This window comes from Neoarius graeffei, chromosome 7 (assembly GCF_027579695.1).
Source record: "Neoarius graeffei isolate fNeoGra1 chromosome 7, fNeoGra1.pri, whole genome shotgun sequence".
Taxonomy (NCBI): domain Eukaryota; kingdom Metazoa; phylum Chordata; class Actinopteri; order Siluriformes; family Ariidae; genus Neoarius; species Neoarius graeffei.
In genome coordinates, this window is record NC_083575.1 from 62,835,529 (window position 1) to 62,858,744 (window position 23,216).

The window sequence follows — 23,216 nt, forward strand, 5'->3', positions numbered from 1 at the left end:
TAAATTGAGCGTAGGTGTGAATGTGAGTGTGAATGGTTGTGTGTGTCTGTGTCAGCCCTGTGATGACCTGCCGACTTGTCCAGGATGTACTGTATCCTGTTCGAGTGGCCTCAAATAGTCTCAGTGGTTTTGGTGTTTGCAGTGCAGGTGGAATTAAAAGGGGGCTGTTCTCTGTCTGGATAGTTTAAAAGAAAAGAAAACGAGGGTTATGTATATAACCGCGGTTCTATGAGTTTCGGATGACCGCCAGAGGCGGTGCTTTCAGCACATGGATATCCATCACACGAACGTGCAGGTCGAGTAATAGTAACAACAAAGTCACGTGTGACCTGGGTGACGTCACCCCGTGACCCCGGCATAAAAGACCGGTAAACCCAGGAAGTGACCTCTTGGCAAATCTTCTCGTGTACACTCCGAGTGACTGCCAAGCTCTGGCGGTCATCCGAAACTCATAGAACCGCGGTTATATACATAACCCTCGTTCTATTTCGTTTCTACTGACCGCCAGAGGCGGTGCTTTCAGCACATGGATGACTAATACCAACCAGGTCATGAGGAGTGCCTACCCGTACCCAGTGCTGCTGCGACGGGCCTGGAATGACAGCCGTCGCCACAGGATTATGTGGGACGACATTAAGACGGTAAAACCTGGTGAAGGTGCAGCTGGAAGCCCAGGAGGCTGCGCTGCATATGTCTGAAAGGGGCACGCCCTTCAGTGATGCCCATGAGGCCACCACGCCCCGTGCAGAGTGCGCCCTGACAGCCGGAGGAATCGGGAAGCCACTGTGCCTGTAGGCATGTAATATGGCCTCGACTATCCACTTGGATAGCCTCTGCTTAGAGAGCGCCAGACCCCTCGTTGGTCCTGTGTGGCACAGAAACAGGGCGTCACTCCTACGGAAGCCCTCTGTACGCGACACGTACACCCTGAGGGCGCGAACTGGGCACAAAAGTTCCGACCTCTCACCATGGCCCGCCTCGAACGCCGCAAGGCTAAGGGGCTGGTTGACGAAGGTAGCAGAGAGTGTCTTCGGGAGGAAAGAGGGGTTAGGCTACAGGGTGACCCCACTGTCGCCGGAGTGCCACTGCAGGCACTCCCCACTGACTGACAGCGCGTGTAGTTCCCCGACGTGCCTCGTCGATGTAATGGCCAGAAGAAAAGCAGTCTTCAGGGAGAGCCATGAAATGTCTGCCGTGAGCAGGGGCTCAGAACGGTGCGTCGCAGAGAGCCTGCAGCACCAATGAAGGTCCCATGTGGGTACCCGGCTCCGTCGGGGGGGTCTCAACCGGAGAGCACCCTTCAAGAAACGTGCCACCAAGGCGTGGGACCCCACGGTCCTTCCCCCAACTCTGGCATGCTGAGCAGAGATGGCAGCTGCATAGACCTTGATGGTGGCAGGGGTAAGACCCTTATCAAAGCAGAGACTGGCGGAACAGTCGAATGGTCGGCAGGGGGCAGCATGTAGGCTCCTCCCCCCGAGTTAAGCACCAGTTGGAGAAAAGCCTCCATCTGTTGGCATAGAGGGCATTGGTGGGGGGTGCCCGAGAGCTTGCAATGGTGTTGACCACTGCCGGCTCACAAGGACCTCGCAGGGGGTCCGGCCCTTCAGCGGCCATACCCAGAGCTGCAGACGGGCTGGATCCGGGTGCCAGATCTGCCCTCCCAGCTGTGATAGGTCAGTCCTCACTGGCAGGCACCAGGGGTCGCCGTTCAGAAGTTGCAGCAACTTGGGAACCACACTCGGCCCGGCCACCGGGGGGGGCGACAAGAAGCAGCCCGTGGTGGTCCATCACACCCCTGTGTAGGGTTGGCACGATCAGCAGCAGAGGGGGGGAGGCATACAGCAGTTGCCTCGGCCAAGCATGCGCCAGCGCATCCTGGCCCAGGGGACTGGGGCCATGGAGGCTGAACCACAGAGGGCAGTGTGTCGACTCCTGGCAGGCAAAGAGGTCCACCTCTGCCCTGCCAAAACGTTCCCAGATGGCGAGAACCACCGCTGGGTTGAGTCTCCATTCCCCGGGATCGGGGTCCTGGCGGGACAGCAGATCTGCTGCCCTGTTGGCAGTGCCTGGCAAGTACATGGCACGCAGGCTCAAGAGATGTCGATGGGCCCACCGCAGAAGTTGGCCAGCCACTTCCAAGCACTGGAGGGACTTTGTGCCTCCCTGGTGGTTGATGTAGTACACTACCGTAGCGTTGTCCGTCCGCACCAGAACGTGTCTGCCGGTCAGGCCTGGGAGGAAGTGCTGTAGGCCGAGGAACACAGCCCGTAGCTCCAGCACGTTGATGTGCTGCGCCCGTGCAGCACCGGGTGGAGGTGGAGACCGTTGAACCACCTCTGAAGCGGCGCAAGTCCAGAAGTCCCAGCGGGACCAGAGAGGAGGCTGCCGTAAGCATGCCCAGCAGGCGCTGAAAGGTCTTCAGGGCGAGTGACCTACCCCGTCCGAAGCGGCCAAGCAGTAGGCGGATGTTGTGGATCCTGGTCTGGGAGGGAGTTACCATCAACGACCTCGAATCCAGGTGCATGCCCAAGAAAGTCGTCTCCTGGCTGGGCACCAGCGAGCTCTTCTTGTAATTCACCCTGAGCCCCAGCTCTACGACATGCGAGAGCACAGTCGCGATGTTGGTGCGGGCCTGAGCTGCTGACCGTGAACAGACAAGCCAGTCGTCCAGGTAAGGCAGGACACGCAAACCCCTTGCCTGAAGTAGTGCCGATGCCGCTGCCGCACACCCGGTGAACACACGGGGTGCCAGCGATATCCCAAAGGGCAGAACATTGAACTCGAAAGCCTGGCCCTCGAAGGCAAACCGCAGGAACTGCCTGTGGTGTGGCACAATGGGAGCATGGAAGTAGGCGTCTTTCAGGTCGAAGGTGACAAACCAGTCGCCCGCCTGGATGTGGTGTAAGACATCCACTGTACGCAGCATGCGGAATCTCATGGTCCTCAAGTGGGAATTGAGGGACCTCAGGTCGAGGATCGGGCGGATACCGCCGTCCTTCGGAACCAGAAAATACCTGGAGTAGAACCCACCTTGCTGTCTCTGCCTGTCGACGGGAGAGACTGCTCCTTTCTCCAGGAGGGTGGCGATTTCCTGCCGGGGGACGAGGGACTTCCCCGGATGGCTCACGGTGGTGTGTTTGACCCCATGAAACGTGGTGGACGGCGGCAGAACTGGATGCGGTAACCCTCGGTGAGGGTCACCAGCACCCAGGGGTCAACGCTCTCCAGCTTTGGAGCTGTTCGCTGGAAAAGCGGCCGACCGCCGGCGCGCTGATGTCAGCGCCGTCCAGAGCGCCCCCGTCGGTCACCATGGGGGCGACGAGGAGCGGACTGGGTGTAGGGGGCGGCACCGCGGGTCCGGGAGGTGGTGGGGCGGCCAAAGTCATCAACCCGTCTGGTCTCCTGGCGGGTGCGTGGCCGAGACAGAGTCGGTGTGGGCCCCCTGAAGGACTGGGCAGCATTGCCATGGTGGTGGGCCTGGCGGGGGCCAGCGAACTGCTGTTACGCCTAGATGACCTGGGCACTCCGATCCAGGGCTTGCTGAGTGGCTTCGCCAAACAGCTCCCCGGGGACAACAGGGAGAGAGTGCAGCACACGCCGGTCGGGCTCGGCCAGAGGGGACTGTGCCCGCCATATCTGCTGGCGGCCGAGGGTGAGATACGACATCAGCCTGCCCAGTTCCCGCGACGAGTAGGCAAAGGCCTGGAGCCGCGTCACACAGCTCCCGTGATGCCGCGCTCGTCCCCTCCAGCGTCTGGGGGTCCATGACACCTGGCTGGCAGAAGGGAACTTAAATAGGGCGAGAACGCTCCAAGTAAGTAGCCCAAATAAACTATCAGGCGGAAATAAAAAATAAACGACCGGGCGAACACACCCGTGGTCGGGAATATTAACAAGGATGGCGCCGTGCGCTACAGAACTGATAAACAGCGGCGAGAAACACCGCTTTAATTTAAATGAATGAAAACCGCTTACCTGAGCGACAACAAACCGGCCTCCAGCAGCGAGGACACGCCTCGGAGGGCTAGTCAGCTAACTCCACCGAGCGAGAGCGCTCGGCTTAACGGAGTAAAACAATACGAATATAACACACAAGACAGCCGGCCCATGAGCAGGCCGGAGACAAGGCTACACAAAACAAGCGGTTGATAATATTAACAAGGATAGGCACTGTGCGCCACAGAACTGATAAACAGCGGTGAGAAACACCGCTTTAATTTAAATGAATGAAAGCCGCTTCTCAATGTTGGGCATCTGCAGGAGGCCATAGGTAGGGGTGTCCTGCATTGCCGCCAGGGCCCTGCAGTCACTAGGGAGGTGGGAAGGCATCTAGGGTCCGCCCAACACCTCTGTAACTCCTCGATGTATGAGGCCGAGGGCGGAACAGACAACGAGGAAGGCTATGTGGGACCTCTGAAGAAAGCGCTCTGATGCTGGGCCACCGGGGCGTGTCCAACCCCAGACGGGCCAATGCAGCCCTCAGCGTTGGCTGGATGGATGAGCATCCGCCTTCCGACGCTGCCACGGTGCCATGGCTGATGGCCTGGGAACCGGCCGGAGAGGTGGAGCCGTGACCATCGGGCCCACCGCAGTCAAAGCTCTCCGAAGCCCGGATCGACAGTTCATCCAGGCCGCGTGCATCAACGGCCGGTGACAGAAGCGGTGGTGATGGTGAACAGTCGGGCTGCCAGGCAGAAGGGGTGGCTGCGGGAACACTGCCCCCTGTGGCGGAGGCTGAAGATTCGCCAGCAGGGCCTTCATCTCCTCCAGCTCGGTGGACATCACCTCCACCTTCTGAGCCAAATCGCCCGAGCGCTTCTTTTTCGCCTTAGAAGCGAAGACGTGTGGGGGAGCCCACAGCGCTTGCTGGGCCCCGCTGCTGCAGCCGACACCGTGTCCTGTCCCCCCGAGGCCCGGGGGATGTCAGACGGAGAATCCAGCCGAGCCAGCCCGGCGGTCCGCGCAGCCACGCTCAGGCACATGCAGTCTGCGCAGGCCATGTCCGTCAGCCCCTGCCGCAGGTGATCAATACCCAGGCATGAGGGGCACTCGCGGTGGCCATCCTCCGGTTCGAGGGGGACCGGCAGTTGGCGCAGCGAGAGAAGAGGTCCATGACGCCTGGCTGGCAGAAGGGAACTTAAAAAATAGGGCGAGAACACCCCAAGTAAGCAGCCCAAAATAAACAATCAGGCGGTAATGAAAAACGACCGGGTGAACACACCCGTGGTCGGTAATATTAACAAGGATAGGCGCCGTGCGCCACAGCACTGATAAGCAGCGGCGAGAAACACCGTTTTAATTTAGATTAATGAAAACCGCTTACCTGGGCGACAACAAGCCAGCCTCCAGCGGTGAGGACACCGCCCCGGAGGGCTAGTCAGCTAACTCCACCGAGCGAGAGCGCTCAGCTTAACGGAGTAACAAACAATACAACACACAAGACCGCCGGCCTGTGAGCAGGCCGGAGACAAGGCTACACAAAATAAGGCGGTTAATAATATTAACAAAGATAGGCGCAGTGCGCCACAGAACTGATAAACAGCGGCGAGAAACACCGCTTTAAATTAAATGAATGAAAACCGCTTACCTGAATGAAGACAAGCCGGCCTCCAGCGGTGAGGACACCGCCCCGGAGGACTAATCAGCTAACTCCACCGAGCGAGAGCGCTCAGCTTAACGGAGTAATAAATCAATACGAATACAACACACAAGACAGCCGGCCTGTGAACAGGCCGGCGGCGAGGCTACACAAAACAAGGTGGTTAATAATATTAACAAGGATAGGCGCCCAGCGCCGCAGAACTGATAAACAGCGGCGAGAGGAACGCCGCTTTAATTTAAATAAATGAAACCCGCTTACCTGAAGCGAAAACAAGCCGGCCTCCAGCGGTGAGGACACCGCCCCGGAGGGCTAATCAGCTAACTCCACCGAGCGAGAGCGCTCAGCTTACGGAGTAATAAATCAATACGAATATAACGACAAGAAGAAAAGAGTTGGTGGACTTAGCGCAGTTTCTTGGAGGGTGCATAAGCACAGCCCCAACCCTACGGGTAACGAAACTACCACAGCGCTTTGTCCAAATTTCAATCCAACTCGCAACCTGCAAACGCGAGAAGATGTAAGAGGTCACTTCCTGGGTTTACCGGTCTTTTATGCCGGGGTCACGGGGTGACGTCACCCAGGTCACACGTGACTTTGTTGTTACTATTACTCGACCTGCACGTTCGTGTGATGGATATCCATGTGCTGAAAGCACCGCCTCTGGCGGTCAGTAGAAACGAAATAGAACCCATTTTTAAAATACAGTTATGAAGATAGATTATGATATATAAAATACAGATTCATGTGAATAATTGAAAATAAGGAGCTCACACAACTAAGATATCCATCTCCGAAAGTCAGTTTCTATGCAGAATGGACGATTTCATGGAGGCTGCCATTAAAAATATTTTAACCAATCAGAAACGCCCCCCCCCCCCCCCCCCCCCGGATCATTTCCGGCAGTGCTCTGACGTCATTTGGGAAGCTCTGCATAGCGAGTAAGACTTTAAGTTGCCCCTGGCTGGAGATTATTTCATTAAAAGTTTATATGTAACAATTGCATTTCCCTAACAAAAAAGTGGAGTGGGAAAGATAATACCGATGTCACTGATAAACAGCGAGGGAATAGTGAACGGCTGATCTCCTCCTGGGGCGGCACGGTGGTGTAGTGGTTAGCGCTGTCGCCTCACAGCAAGAAGGTCCGGGTTCGAGCCCCGGGGCCAGCGAGGGCCTTTCTGTGTGGAGTTTGCATGTTTTCCCTGTGTCCGCGTGGGTTTCCTCCGGGTGCTCCGGTTTCCCCCACAGTCCAAAGACATGCAGGTTAGGTTAACTGGTGACTCTAAATTGACTGTAGGTGTGAATGTGAGTGTGAATGGTTGTCTGTGTCTATGTGTCAGCCCTGTGATGACCTGGCGACTTGTCCAGGGTGTACCCCGCCTTTCGCCCGTAGTCAGCTGGGATAGGCTCCAGCTTGCCTGCGACCCTGTAGAAGGATAAAGCGGCTAGAGATAAGGCCAAACAAAATAATGTGTTTCCTGGGTTTTCAAAATAGGGTAGGTAGGTAGGGAAAAAAAATTTGTTTATCCCAAAATTTTACGACAAATTTTCTAGGGTAGGTAGGAAAAAGTGAGAAGTTTCCTTTGAAAACATTTTTTTTTTTTTTGCAAAATACTCGTTCAAAACTAAACCTAGTCATCAGATATCGTTGATGATATAAGGATGCACTTGTATATAAATTGTTCTAATAATGATGGCATACTTTCATTTTCCAGGTAAAATGGGAATATTTTAGTGGATAATCTATTTGGTGGTGGCCAGAGTGGTGGTGGTGGTGGTCCAGTACCTAGATCTATTCCCTTTAGTTCTGAACATTTCCAAAATATATTTTTATATACTAGTGGGGACTTTTATACTTAAAACTGATGTCTTGTGTGTTTATCAAAATTGGGCGCATGCCTAACATCTCGGCCTTAATGACATTATATTTGCTTCATGTTTTTTCTTATTCTGTCTATGAATGCAATGTTCACTTATGTTGTTCTAATGAATACAGCTGCTCTGTGCCATTTTCTTTTCAAATAAAGAAACCAAATTTCCTATATTTAAGTTTCCTATTCTGTGTTTGTAAATTGTGTTGCAAAATAAATGCAAATGCTTTCATTTTTCAGCCCTGTTAGTCCATGGTTCATACTATTTGCTCTAAGGTTTAAATCAGGAGGAAATCAAGGAATGTATCATTTCACTGACACAAACTCCTCCAATTTCAGATTTATTATCAATTCAGATATCTTAAGTTGAGTATAGAATAGCATTGGAAGTGTTGAATACCTGATTTATAGCCTGAGCAAACAGTTCCTTGTGATGTATGCATTATTTCAATCACTATCTAGCCATATCCACACTAAATTATTTTCCCCGCATGAGACCTCTGCCCTCTCCCCAACGAACCAGCGCTGCCAGGACAGGCTTGCCCCGCGCCTCGGGACGAAGAGCCACGGTGATTGGCTTTAGTTTCGTTTTTCTATCGGCGGCTCCTGCCCGACTTTGGACGCTCGTAACTCAGGCAGGGGAGGCCCCAGCCTTGCCTCAAACTTGCCAGCCAGCGACCTCTGCCCTGTCCCCAACGAACCAGCGCTGCCTGGGCAGGCTAGCCCCGCGCCTCGGGATGCAACTGGGCGTGTTGGTTGTCAATTTACTCCTGATGGGCCTTGTGTCTTTCGGCAAATACCGAGTGGTTTATATGACATGCCTTAGCGGTTCTCGTTTGACTCGCCAGGTGGCTGCCAAGCAGGTAGGGTCGGGCATGAGAAATAGTTTGTTTATCGTGGTCATAAACAGTTGAAGGGTCGCAGTGTTTTTACAGGGTCGGTCGGGTAACCGGAAACACACACATTTTGTTTGGCCTAATGAGATGAGATGATCTACTCCTATGTGACTGAATGGAGGAGGTAACTTTTCATATTTACATCCCCGGTACAAATAGTGCTGCTGTGACGGTCTCGTTCTGCAGACTGTAACCTTGCTAGATAACCTACAAACAGATCTGCATACAATCTGACTTACCTAAATCTGTCCAAGAGACAAGTGCGTGAGTTTTTCCACGTTCCTGGCACTCATTAGCACGCTTAGCATGCTCTCAACTCATTCATGAAAAACTTCAAGACATCACCAGGCTAGCCTACCGTAATTACTGTAGTAGAGTGTCCAACACCCGTGGCAATGCAGAAAGAGGGTAAACGAACACCTGCTTCACACGGCTCGTGTGCTCGGAACATTTTGAAGAAAATTGTTTCGCTCAAACAATTCTGATGCACCGGCATTAGGAATACCATACAAGCCAGCGCTAAATCCAGATGCAGTTCCCACAGTCTTTGGCCAAAAAGCGGACAAGACAAACGAGACAACACGGTCAGTCGTCCGCAAAAGAGAAGTTCAGTGCGTAAGAAAACACTTTTTATGGCTTCCCTAACTTTTCTATTAAGTGTAATGTTATTTTGAGTTCCTTTGGGTGTAAACGTAATAATTGCTGATCCAGCTAAGCGGCTTGATGTTTGTTGGGTGTCTTGCTTTGATTTAGTGTTGTCAGAAAAGCCTCGGTAATAACTAACTAAAACAACTCTATAAATATTATTCCCTTGTGTGTAATTAATTGATATGGTAATGCTTGTTTTTCATGATCATCATTATTCGTGTCACTGTCCGAAATACTCGAGGAAATCAGTGAAGAAATGTCATTGGCGCTATGGTCCATTTTGTCGAATACGGCCGTGTATTGTAAGTGACGTCACGCTTTATGGAAACCATTCGGAGTTCTTTTAGGTGGACAGGAATTTTTGTGGAATAGCCGACCTCGATCAGTACAATCTAGTCAAACGCTTGATCATTTTAAGAAACTGGTGAAACAGTTTTTATGGAGTAAATTCCAAACCCAGTTTTATGATCGTGTGTGTGGTTTTTTTTATATATATAAAATAAATAAATAAATAAATAAATAAATATATATATATATATATATATATATATATATATATATATATATATATATATATATATAAAATATATATATATATATATATATATATATATATATATATATATAAAACTAATTTTTAATCATTTGGTCCCATTTCTGTAATCTAGTTGTACTCTGTGATAATTACAGTTAGGATATATTTTTTGCTTATGACCTTTCATCGTTGTTTATACAATTTTGTCAATTTATTATTTTCTCTTATATTTTGTTTCCTGCTGTCATCAAGAGGACCACATTGGAAATAAGTGTATTTTATACTTTGTGTTGTCCTCGGTGCTATTGCTATTTATACTGTATCTTTTAACATGTATGAATTTTACCAAATAAATCCAGACCATACCAGCAGCTTGGGTGTTCCTGGCAATATTTCCGCAGGTTTTTCATACAAGGGCATCTTCCTGTAATGTTTACCTGAATCCTGTATAGTAAAGCAGTGTTTGTTTACCCTCTTTGTGTTGCCGCGGGGGTTGGACTACATATTACAGTAATTACGGTAGGCTAGCCTGGTGACGTCTTGTTGAAGTTTTTCATGAATGAGTTGAGAGCATGTTAAGCGTGCTAATGAGTAGTATAACACACAGTTTCAGTCTCGTTTTACAGGTAAAGAGTTCAGGTTTGTCCATAAGTCAGGGTTCCAGCTCATTAATACGCTATTTCAGATGTATAGTGAAAAAATCGACATGGTCACCTTAGTAGACCTTTCGCTTTGCCCCTTCAGTACTGAAGAGCTACACTCAACCTTGCACCCAAATGACATCACACATCGCCCTTCCAACAGGCAACATAGCAGCCTACTGGTGGCATTAGAGTAGCGATCCAAAAACACTCTCAACTTTCTGATAAATGGTCAAACATGCCTGAAACTTTTCTTACAGGCTCTCAGGATTACAAGCTACCAACCCATGCGTGTATTTACTTGACACTTTCTGTTCCTTTAAGCATTGATGAAATCTCAGACCACTTGTTGTTTGCCCCATTGGTGCTTCGGGACTGGAGGAACTTTTTCATAGTTCTTAAAACTGTGGTGTTTTTTTTTTTTTTTTTTTTTGTGTGTGTCTGCATTGCAGGAACTGAGAATGAATGAATGTAGTTCTGAGGGAAGTTTTAAGCTCCTACTTCAGGGTAGGTACTCTACCAGCACAAGAGGACCCATGAGTGACGTAAATGTAAAGTGACTGGTCTAAAAGTAAGCGTTCTTCAAGATATGTTAAACACATGAGCCAATGCAGCACTGGCAACCATCATGTTTAAAAATCCATGTAAAGTGTTAGCCAGTGTAAGTAAAAGCTCTTAACCTCAAGATAGGAATATCTTTAAAAAACTGAAAGTGATGAACAATCACGCATTGTACACTTTGCTTCCACGAATTAAGAAGACTACGTACGATTTAAGAAACAACCAGTCACAACGCCCTAAAGTTAATACAGTTAGATTTAAGAACTCGTTTTTTTAATAGAATCATATTTAAATATGAATTAGCTGTTTAATTACCAGCGTATAGAATTTGCTAAGCATTTTTGTGGCTACTGCCATATATAGAGGCTGTAGCCACTGTCATCGTGTTGTGAGAATGAGCGTAACAATAGTGCACTGCGCATACAGGTGTTCCGATTAAAATGGCTGGTGAATGTATACAATTCCGTTCACCATTCGAAATAAATGGACTAGACGACGAAAGAAATCGCTTTCGGACATGTTTATGCTTATTACCGAGGGAAAGTGCGTTCCTATTTTAAAATATACTCCAGGTTGTCCCCCTTTCCTCGCCTTCTTCGGCCAGTGGTCCCATGTGTGATGTAGATGTGACGCACTTCCGAGTTGTTACAGGAAGTTGTCGAAAAGATTATTGAGACCACTGAGCTCTAGCGCCAGGCCATTTTTGGGAAATAAGAGTTTCGGTTATGGCGACAGCATGTGTATGTCAGCCTCAGTTCAGAGGTTTCAGTTTTGAAAACTGTAAGAGATAAGAGTGGAATAATATAAAGTACAGAGACTTGGTGTATTTTACTTCTGTGATATTTTTTAAATTGCTCATTTTTGGATTACGCTTCATTTTTGTGGCTACTGCCTCATAGAGTAAATGTAGATTATATTTACTGTATGGACATGGTATCAGAAAACAATTTTATTTATAAGCAGTAGCCACATGTACTCATGGGGTACCTTTTTTTTTTTGCGTCAATGAATTTTGTGTTTATTATATATGGGGGGGGGGGGGGGGGACTTGACCAACAGTGAAGTCCAGGTTTGTTGTTGGATGTTGTGCAGAAGTGACATCACTATGCCAACCGTCGACCTGCTTACATCACTTCAGCGTTAACATTGGTGGTGTGGATATAAACAAACGAACAAAAAAAAAGCCCTTAGAGGTATGTAGTTCTCTGGGGAGTTTCTCAGGAAGTAATTCCTCTCGAGAACTGTTTAGTCTGAAAGTGCCTCATGGCATTTTTGCCAGAGTGTAATAGCTGTGTAACACCTAAAGTATCGTTCCATCATTGCTGAAGGAACGCCATCATTTGGATGAAAATCGGAGGTAAAACAGAAACAGACTTCTGATACTGAACCATCAAAATCAACTCATGCTTCATGCCATAGAGCGAAAATACAGACTGTATTACTGGCTGACGTGAGGGGTTGTGGTAGACAAAACACATGCATATGCTGCATATATTACACACACGCAGTATCCTCATAGTATTATACAGCAACTGTTGTTCCTGTCAATAGTACAACCCCGATTCCAAAAAAGTTGGGACAAAGTACAAATTGTAAATAAAAACGGAATGCAGTGATGTGGAAGTTTCAAAATTCCATATTTTATTCAGAGTAGAACATAGATGACACATCAAATGTTTAAACTGAGAAAATGTATCATTTAAAGAGAAAAATTAGGTGATTTTAAATTTTATGACAACAACACATCTCAAAAAAGTTGGGATAAGGCCATGTTCACCATTGTGAGACATCCCCTTTTCTCTTTACAACAGTCTGTAAACGTCTGGGGACTGAGGAGACAAGTTGCTCAAGTTTAGGGATAGGAATGTTAACCCATTCTTGTCTAATGTAGGATTCTAGTTGCTCAACTGTCTTGGGTCTTATTTTTTTTTTTTTGTCGTATCTTCCGTTTTATGATGCGCCAAATGTTTTCTATGGGTGAAAGATCTAGACTGCAGGCTGGCCAGTTCAGTACCCGGACCCTTCTTCTACGCAGCCATGATGCTGTAATTGATGCAGTATGTGGTTTGGCATTGTCATGTTGGAAAATGCAAGGTCTTCCCTGAAAGAGACATCATCTGGATGGGAGCATATGTTGCTCCAGAACCTGGATATACCTTTCAGCATGGATGGTGTCTTTCCAGATGTGTAAGCTGCCCATGCCACACGCACTAATGCAACCCCATACCATCAGAGATGCAGGCTTCTGAACTGAGCACCGATAACAACTCGGGTCATCCTTCTACTCTTTAGTCCGAATGACACAGCGTCTCTGATTTCCATAAAGAACTTCAAATTTTGATTCGTCTGACCACAGAACAGTTTTCCACTTTGCCACAGTCCATTTGAAATGAGCCTTGGCCCAGAGAAGACGTCTGCACTTCTGGATCATGTTTAGATACGGCTTCTTCTTTGAACTATAGAGTTTTAGCTGGCAACGGTGGATGGCATGGTGAATTGTGTTCACAGATAATGTTCTCTGGAAATATTCCTGAGCCCATTTTGTGATTTCCAACACAGAAGCATGCCTGTATGTGATGCAGTGCCGTCTAAGGGCCCGAAGATCACAGGCACCCAGTATGGTTTTCCGGCCTTGACCCTTACGCACAGAGATTCTTCCAGATTCTCTGAATCTTTTGATGATATTATGCACTGTAGATGATGATATGTTCAAACTCTTTGCAATTTTATACTGTCGAACTCCTTTCTGATATTGCTCCACTATTTGTCGGCGCAGAATTAGGGGGATTGGTGATCCTCTTCCCATCTTTACTTCTGAGAGCCGCTGCCACTCCAAGATGCTCTTTTTATACCCAGTCATGTTAATGACCTATTGCCAATTGGCCTAATGAGTTGCAATTTGGTCCTCCAGCTGTTCCTTTTTTGTACCTTTAACTTTTCCAGCCTCTTATTGCCCCGTCCCAACTATTTTGAGATGTGTTGCTGTCATGAAATTTCAAATAAGCCAATATTTGGCATGAAATTTCAAAATGTCTCCCTTTCGACATTTGATATGTTGTCTATGTTCTATTGTGAATACAGTATCAGTTTTTGAGATTTATAAATTATTGCATTCCGTTTTTATTTACAATTTGTATTTTGTCCCAACTTTTTTGGAATCGGGGTTGTATTATTACTGCTGCTGAACAACTTGTAGCGTAATTGTGTCTCGATTACCTTTTCTGTTCTGCCGCTACCCAACACTGCTGACCTTGTTATAGGACCACATTCGAGTTGTTTTTGGTGAGGTGACAGAAAACTGGTGCTATGCATGCATGTATGTCACCCCTTAATTCTTTATTTATAAAGTAAAATGTAAAGTGAACTGGCACTAGTTTTTTCACAATGCACAGATCTAGTGGCCCAAAAAATGAATCACAGATGAACCATACTCACGTCTGAAGGTGGTCTGAGTGTATTTTCACATATAATACTTTTGAAACAAACCAAAACTCGGCATGGAGGGCGGCAAAGTGGTGTAGTGGTTAGCACGGTCGCCTCACAGCAAGAAGGTTCTGGGTTCGAGCCCAGCGGCCGGCGGGGGCCTTTCTGTGTGGAGTTTGCACGTGCTCCCCGTGTCTGCGTGAGTTTCCTCTGGATGCTCCGGTTTCCCCCACAGTCCAAAGACACGCGGTTAGGTTAATATGTGACGGCCTTGAGTGAGGCACCTAACTGCCCACTGCTCTGGGTATGTGTTGTGTGTGCTCATTGCTCATGTGTGTGCACGCATGTGTGTGTTCACTGCTTCAGATGGGTTAAATGCAGAGAGGAATTTCACAAGTGTGTGATGAATAAAGTTGTTCTTCTCAGTCCTTTTATTGAGCATTGACATTCTGTGGGTTTTTTTTAACACAATTTGCGGCTTTTAAATTATATTAGAGCCTTATTTATTTGAATCAAGTAGAAAGATGTGTGGACATGGCTCGGCTTGAACAGTCAGATCAGATTTTATGGACCCCCCCCCCGTCATTCATAATGTGCTTCTTGCAGTCAGAAATTTGTATGCGCCGCACTTTTTAGCGTATAGACACCCAGGCCCAATACGGGCGACACAGCAGAGTAAATGCGATTTACAGTCAAACAAATTTATGTGCAATGCTGATACTTGCGATTAAAAATCTGACAATCAGATGTGTGTTAAAGCTGTAATCGGATTGTTTTGGTCTAACCTACACCAAATTTGTGCTCTGTTACAGACGGTGCACACACACAAACCACACTTTGTGGCATTACACTGTCAAGAAGTAGGTGGGAAGAATTACGAGGAGTCCATGGCACACGTGGACAGCTTCGTCAAGTAAGTGTTCCTGTCTCCTTCTGATTGAAGATCTGCTCTCAAAAATCTCTTTTTAGGACATTGCTACTGTGATTGACAACTCTCCTCATTTCCTCACACACGCACAAGAAATGGTTTTGTAGGACAGCTTTCTAAATATTGTTTTCGCCCTACATACATGACTAGCTAGTTCGCACTAACACGCACATGTTTAACGTGAACTCATTCAGGGGTTGAGAATGAGATCCTGAAGCTAATAGTGAGAAATATTTAGATGTCGATCAAAGCATTTGTTTGAAGGTTTATACATCTTTTTCAGTAGTCCACTTAAACAAAACAAAAAAACAGCAACTCTGCTATTAAATATGTACGTGGATATTGATGAGTGTGTTATTTTTAGATTGAGTAAACCACAGAAGGTGAACATGATTGCGCATATATATAATATGCAAAGTTATTCCATGAAAAATCGAGTTGTACATGAGCTGATACAGTGGGGCAAAAAAGTATTTAGTCAGCCACCAATTGTGCAAGTTCTCCCACTTAAAAAGATGAGAGAGGCCTGTAATTTTCATCATAGGTATACCTCAACTATGAGAGACAGAATGGGGGGAAAGAATCCAGGAAATCACATTGTAGGATTTTTAATGAATTAATTGGTAAATTCCTCGGTAAAATAAGTATTTGGTCACCTACAAACAAGCAAGATTTCTGGCTCTCACAGACCTGTAACTTCTTCTTTAAGAGGCTCCTCTGTCCTCCACTCGTTACCTGTATTAATGGCACCTGCTTGAACTCGTTATCAGTATGAAAGACACCTGTCCACAACCTCAAACAGTCACACTCCAAACTCCACTATGGCCAAGACCAAAGAGCTGTCAAAGGACACCAGAAACAAAATTGTAGACCTGCACCAGGCTGGGAAGACTGAATCTGCAATAGGTAAGCAGCTTGGTGTGAAGAAATCAACTGTGGGAGCAATTATTAGAAAATGGAAGACATACAAGACCACTGATAATCTCCCTCGATCTGGGGCTCCACGCAAGATCTCACCCCGTGGGGTCAAAATGATCACAAGAACGATGAGCAAAAATCCCAGAACCACACGGGGGGACCTAGTGAATGACCTGCAGAGAGCTGGGACCAAAGTAACAAAGGCTACCATCAGTAACACACTACGCCGCCAGGGACTCAAATCCTGCAGTGCCAGACGTGTCCCCCTGCTTAAGCCAGTACATGTCCAGGCCTGTCTGAAGTTTGCTAGAGCGCATTTGGATGATCCAGAAGAGGATTGGGAGAATGTCATATGGTCAGATGAAACCAAAATAGAACTTTTTGGTAAAAACTCAACTTCTCGTGTTTGGAGGAGAAAGAATGCTGAGTTGCATCCAAAGAACACCATACCTACTGTGAAGCATGGGGGTGGAAACATCATGCTTTGGGGCTGTTTTTCTGCAAAGGGACCAGGACGACTGATCCGTGTAAAGGAAAGAATGAATGGGGCCATGTATCGTGAGATTTTGAGTGAAAACCTCCTTCCATCAGCAAGGGCATTGAAGATGAAACATGGCTGGGTCTTTCAGCATGACAATGATCCCAAACACACCGCCCGGGCAACGAAGGAGTGGCTTCGTAAGAAGCATTTCAAGGTCCTGGAGTGGCCTAGCCAGTCTCCAGATCTCAACCCCATAGAAAATCTTTGGAGGGAGTTGAAAGTCTGTGTTGCCCAGCGACAGCCCCAAAACATCACTGCTCTAGAGGAGATCTGCATGGAGGAATGGGCCAAAATACCAGCAACAGTGTGTGAAAACCTTGTGAAGACTTACAGAAAACGTTTGACCTCTGTCATTGCCAACAAAGGGTATATAACAAAGTATTGAGAAACTTTTGTTATTGACCAAATACTTATTTTCCACCATAATTTGCAAATAAATTCTTTAAAAATCAGACAATGTGATTTTCTGGATTTTTTTCTCATTTTGTCTCTCATAGTTGAGGTATACCTATGATAAATTACAGGCCTCTCTCATCTTTTTAAGCGGGAGAACTTGCACAATTGGTGACTGACTAAATACTTTTTTGCCCCACTGTAGCTGACGAGGCGTGTAATGCCGAGTTGGCTATAAGCCATGTGCAACGAGCTTGAATGGAATAACGGTTTTATTCTATCCACATTCACTGGTTTTTGAAAAACGGAGCTTTTTTTTTTCAAATTCAGTGAATGAAATCTTTATACAAAACGTCCAACAAAATCATTTCTGCTTAGAATCTAAACAAACTGGCAAAATGACGGTAGCAATTTCTGAAAAATGCTATAATAATAATTCTTGAAAAAAAAAAGACACTATATTACCACCAAATACTTTTATTTCATATTTTGCTGTTTTTTTTTATTCCATCCTTGGTTGGTTCAGTAACATACTCTGCCATTTTGTTTTTCTTTACTCACGGTATATGAGCTGATAGCCTTGTAGTAGAGCAGCTAATCAGAGCACGCAATTGCTCATATCCAGTGAATGTGGATAGAATTTAAAAGAAAAAAAAGTGTTACTGCTACCCAGGATCCATGTAAAAATCATGAGGGCTTATGGATTTTGATGAATAGATTTATTTTAAGCACCTCCAACACTTTTAGTCTACATTACAAATGGCTGTCCAGTTAAACTTACACATGGTAGCTTCGAACACGATAGTGTTGTAGAACCTACAGTGCCCCATTACACACTATCTGAGATTCAGCTGGAGAAATGCACTTTCATTTATTTAATATTTAATTAGGGATTGAAAATCTGAATTGAAAAGAAAATGTTCGGGTTTACTGAGAGCTCTTTTTCGACATCATATGATGCAGGAGAGATTTAGGCCAAAAGTTCAGCAAATGCGTTTTAGGGTTTGCATGCATTTGCTTTCAACTTTGAATTGCATTTGGACAATAAAATTCACTCTGACAGCTTTAGTGACCATAAAACCATTTACATGTGGTCATTTGGCAGCGCTGGCTTCCATTTAAATCTTTCGCAAATTTCCAAATGTCAGCAAAAGACAATGTGCATCACTGCTTGTATTCAGTATCATGGAGACATATATACAGTGCTGAGCGTAAATGAGTGCACCCCCTTTGAAAAGTAACATTTTAAGCAATATCTCAATGAACACAAACAATTTCCAAAATGTTGACAAGACAAAGTTTAATATAACATCTGTTTAACTTATAACGTGAAAGTAAGGTTAATAATATAAACTTAGATTACACATTTTTCAGTTGGACTCAAATTAGGGTGGTGCAAAAATAAGTACACCCCACAACAAAAACTACTACATCTAGTACTTTGTATGGCCTCCATGATTTTTAATGACAGCACCAAGTCTTCTAGGCATGGAATGAACAAGTTGGTGACATTTTGCAACATCAATCTTTTTCCATTCTTCAGCAATGACCTCTTTTAGTGACTGGATGCTGGATGGAGAGTGATGCTCAACTTGTCTCTTCAGAATTCCCCAAAGAAAATAATTTCTTTACACCACAAAAGATCATCAGCAAAGCTTTACTTATCAGTCAGAATACTGTAGCAAAAGTGGTACAAAAATTTAAGAAAGATGGAACTGCAACCATCTCACAGAGACGTCCAGGTCGTTTTGGAAATTGTTTGTGTTCATTGAGAGATTGTTTAAAATTTTACTTTTCAAAGGGGGTGTACTCATTTACGCTGAGTACTGTGTGTGTGTGTGTGTGTGTGTGTATATATATATATATATATATATTTTTTTTTTTTTTTTTTTTTGGGGGGACCTATCTTAACGTGCATTCTCTTTAGTGATCCAGAAACGTTTGTGTCAACACGTATTAACTATTATTTGAAATTCTGCCTTTTTCAAGCACATAAACGACACTCATGCCACTTTAATTGCTGCATTAGCGCAGAAACTGCACACAGGTTGGTGAATGTAGTCCACAAAAGTCCTGTCTCCTGTATGATGTAAACCTTTTTCCTTCTCTGATTAAATGATTAGTCTTCTGTATGTCCTATTGCTCTGATAGAGATTTATCAGAGGTGTTCCCCATGCAAGGGGAGACACTGTTTTGGAGAGCTCACTGGCGCCCTCTCTTGGTCAACTCAACCCAGGGGAAACTCATGAAGGAGTGAAAACTCTCCTAAACGCTCATACCACTGTGCGCTTCATTTGTTTACTGTTACTTGCATGAATTTGGAGCTGATTTTTCTTTTCTCCCGTCAGAGAGTTACTGTCCAGCGAAGCCATGAAGGAGTACAACAGAGCCCGTGTCTACCTCGACGAGAACTACAAGTCCCCGGAGCATTTCACAGTAAGTTTATCATCGTAAGGGTTTTTTAAAGGCATTATTCTATTCTGCAAATACACGAGTCACTGTGGATTCTCAAGGTTCCTGTGCGATCAGTCTCATTCGCTCCTTTCACAAATATTTCTCCTGAAAACAGCTGAAATGTACTTCCACGTCCAGTACGTGTTTCCTGTAGATTGTGGAATTTTAGAAACTTTATACCACAGTGCACCTTTAAAGGCATAAAATCCTGCCGGAGTTGTACTGCTCACTTTTGTTTTGCTGGTGTTTATCCCGGTGCTTGTCTGATTTGGTAGGACATAATTTTGAAGAATTATTTTTACCTGTATATGTACGAAAGTGTGTTCATTTCCTCCCCCCAATGTGCGAGTCTTGTCCCAAGGTCCATTGAGCAATTTTCTACACACTACACACAAAGTGTACACACACTAATTTTATTCTTTGAGATGATACAAACAGTGACAGAATTGTACACATTAGTCATTTTCAGTTGTTTGTCCAGACTGTCAATTTGGCTTAACTTGCCAAGAATGAATGCAGTTGCTCAGTCTGTCCACAAGATGGCAGCAGACTGCTACTAATATTTGCTTATTGTAACCAAAGATAGACCAAGTGCATCCAGACATGGCCGTAAGAAAAATCATTTTTAGTCAAGTTAAATATATATTCTATAACTTAAGCTGATATAATTGCTACCAGATTCTTAAGTGAGATCCTTATTACCCTCTTTCCTTATAAAGTTGTTAAGGCTGTACAATATATGGATTATTAATTAACACAGCATTGACTTTTACAATACTGGCGTCATCGGACGCAGCGATGTGCAAGTCATTCTTGTAATAAAATAAAGGCGTGCAGTTTTTAACCACGTCACGCCGAATCCTCAGTTCATCAGGACGATGCATTCACGAGATGTCGCAGTGCAATCACAATATAGCAGCTTAACAACGAGAAATTTTCCAGTGTATCACACAGTCAATAAATCCCTCAATAGTCTAGTCATACAAAGCGTGTGCCATTTAGCCGCGACAATGTGGTGTTTGGTTTTCCCAGTTTCGATTTTTCAATCGAGGGTAATTGTTTGTTGTCTGGTCAAGCTGTCAATTTCCAGATAATGAGAGCAGAGGTACTGTAGGCCCGAGTGGTGTGTTGCCTGGGGCAGCGTGTTCGCCTCTTTTTCCACTCTTCACTGAGACAAACCCCAAAAACCTAGGAGAAGGTATAAAATCAAAGTGCATCTTTTTCAGGTAATCTACCTGATTAAACCCTCTGTATGTCTAATATTGGAGTACCTAAGGAATAAAACATGACCAACGTGGTGGTGTTTATTTTCCTCCAACAGTCGTCTGTCCTGAAGACTTAAAAGGGCAGCTTTAAAAGGTGCTCGCACTGGAGACTCCTTACATAAATGTTAAATAAATGTCAGAAAACTTCACCGTATCAACAGTTATCTTTATTTGTGTTCAATGACAAAGCATCTTTTTTTTCTTTTATTATTAGGCATAGGTTATGTGTAATTATCAGTGAATTTAGCAGTCCTAGTGCATATAAATGATAAAGTATGAGAAAAGCACCTTCTTATAAACTTGTGGTTTGTCTTGCTGTGATAGAAACTTAGTCAAAACCTTCTGACCAGTCAGAATCGAGTGCTATGGGATAAATTTGTGTTCCTTTAACCGTCTAACTTTTAATCATTAAAATAAGCCATTTTATGATCATTAAACTACAAAAACAGCCTCGGAACATCTATAGACTTTTATTCTCATTAAAAATAGCAGGACGTGTGTGTGTGTATGTATGTATGTGTGTGTATATATATATATATATATATATATATATATATATATATATATATATATATATATACATTGTGTGTACTGTGTATATAAAATGAGCAACCTATTTTTTTCATACAAAGTTTGTTATAGATTTCTGTTTTATGACTTCTACATTGAGTCAGTACAAAAATATTTTAGAGTCCAAACATTAGTTTTCCAGCACAAAATTAAATGTTAAAGAAAATAAATGTTTGTCTCTGAGCAGCATATTGTGTAAGAGATCACTTTTCAGATGAAGTAATGAAGGCTGCTGGGTTTTGGGGCAAAATGAAGAAGCGAGTGTGACAGTCAAAGCATCCAGAAGAACTGGGGCTGCTTCTGTAAGATGCTCAGTAAAACCTACAGCCCATTTCCTTATCAAACTGCACTCACTGTACCTGAGAACTTTTTTTTTTTTCTTAAAAAAAAAAAAAATATATATATATATATATATATATATATATATATATATATATATATATATATATATACTGGTTTACCTCTGTCCGTACCTCCCTCCATCCGAAACACCCTTTTTCTCAGCAACCACAAATCATAGCCACTTGGTATCAAACTTCAGCTTGGGGTTTTATAGCGTGTGTACAGTTTTCAGGTCTGTTGCACATCAACTCCCTGTATTTACAAAACGTACAGGGTGGATTTACAAAATTTTTGTAACACTTTTTTTTCCTCAGCAACTACAAATCACAACTGCATGATATTTGGTACCGAGCTTCAGCTTGGGGTTCTATCCCCTCTGTACCACCTTCAGGTCTGTCGCACATCGACTTCCTGTTTACCGACTGAATGTATTTATGAAACATATAGGGTGGATTTTGATGCTATTTCAAGAAGCAAAATGCTATTTCACAATGACCGTTTACCAGGACGCTGTTTGAAATCCCTGGGGAGAACACGGCTCTTTACTTACTTGTTTCAGGGTTCATTATTTGTTGAAGTCAACATTCATAATAAGTGTCCTGTTCCTTCGATTGCTTGCATTCTGATAAGTGAGAGCTTTAGGGGGATACGTAAGTAGCTCACAGTTGATCTTGTTTAATCCAGTAGCACTGAGCGTACTACATTTAATTTAATTTCCTTAACATACAAAAATAGATATTTAATTAAATATGCTGTATGTTGTGAGCCATATCAAGTCATGGTACTTTCGGTTCACATGGAAGGTGCTGGGAGTTGATTCCAGTGAAAATGATTCATCTTCAGTAAACACGACAAGGAAAATAAATTTAAACTCTGAGTCAGCTGGTGGTTATCTGCCTTTATTTTGAACTTGACTAGGTGGAATTGAACCAGGGCAAGAGCCTCTCCTAAAGGACTGTTAGTCAGGCTGAAATATAGTTGCAGAAGGGTGTATGGAACCAGTCAAGATATATTGGGCCCCAAAAGCCTGAGAGCACTTGTGAAAATGCTTCTCTTTCACATTCTTTTCTGATTTAACATCATTTTCATTACAAACTATATTATTGATGAGTGAAAAGTAGAATATTTGAAAGGTTTAGGTGAATTTCAGAGTTTCTTAGTATTTGGTACGTCCCCATTTTGTTTTAATGGCAGCGGGCACTCGAGCTAGCATGGACTCCCAAGCTTGCATAAAACCTTATGATCCATTTTAGATCAAATCCATCAGTGTCGTATGAACACGTGTTTCAATAGAAGAGATTAGTGGCGAGGAAAATCTGACCTTTTGTACAAAGAAATGAACATGATCGATATCACGAATTTGCTTACATTTAAATAGGGACTGAGAAATGGTAGAAATTGGGGGGAAAATGGGGGGAAAAAAATCCCAGATTTTTCAGTGTGGGCTCAGACTTTTGGACTCCACCATACATGTCAACCTATACGGAATGTCTGTATTTTATACGGATTTGATTCAATAAACGTAGTATACGGGCGTACAAATAAAGTTATACGGATTCTTTAAAAAAACTTCAATATTTATTTAGAGCTATAATCAATTCCCACGATGATAAAAGAGCGCATAACAT

General features: G+C 44.6%; 1 protein-coding gene across 1 annotated transcript in view; it reads left to right on the plus strand.

Annotated features, from left to right (window-relative positions):
• LOC132889575 (inositol polyphosphate-5-phosphatase A-like) overlaps positions 1-23,216 on the plus strand; it is a 363,076-nt gene that overhangs the window by 137,293 nt on the left and 202,567 nt on the right. The window contains exons 3-4 of the mRNA XM_060926225.1: positions 14,990-15,090; positions 19,306-19,393. Of these exons, the coding sequence (XP_060782208.1) occupies positions 14,990-15,090; positions 19,306-19,393 (189 nt within the window). The remainder of the gene's footprint in view (positions 1-14,989; positions 15,091-19,305; positions 19,394-23,216) is intronic.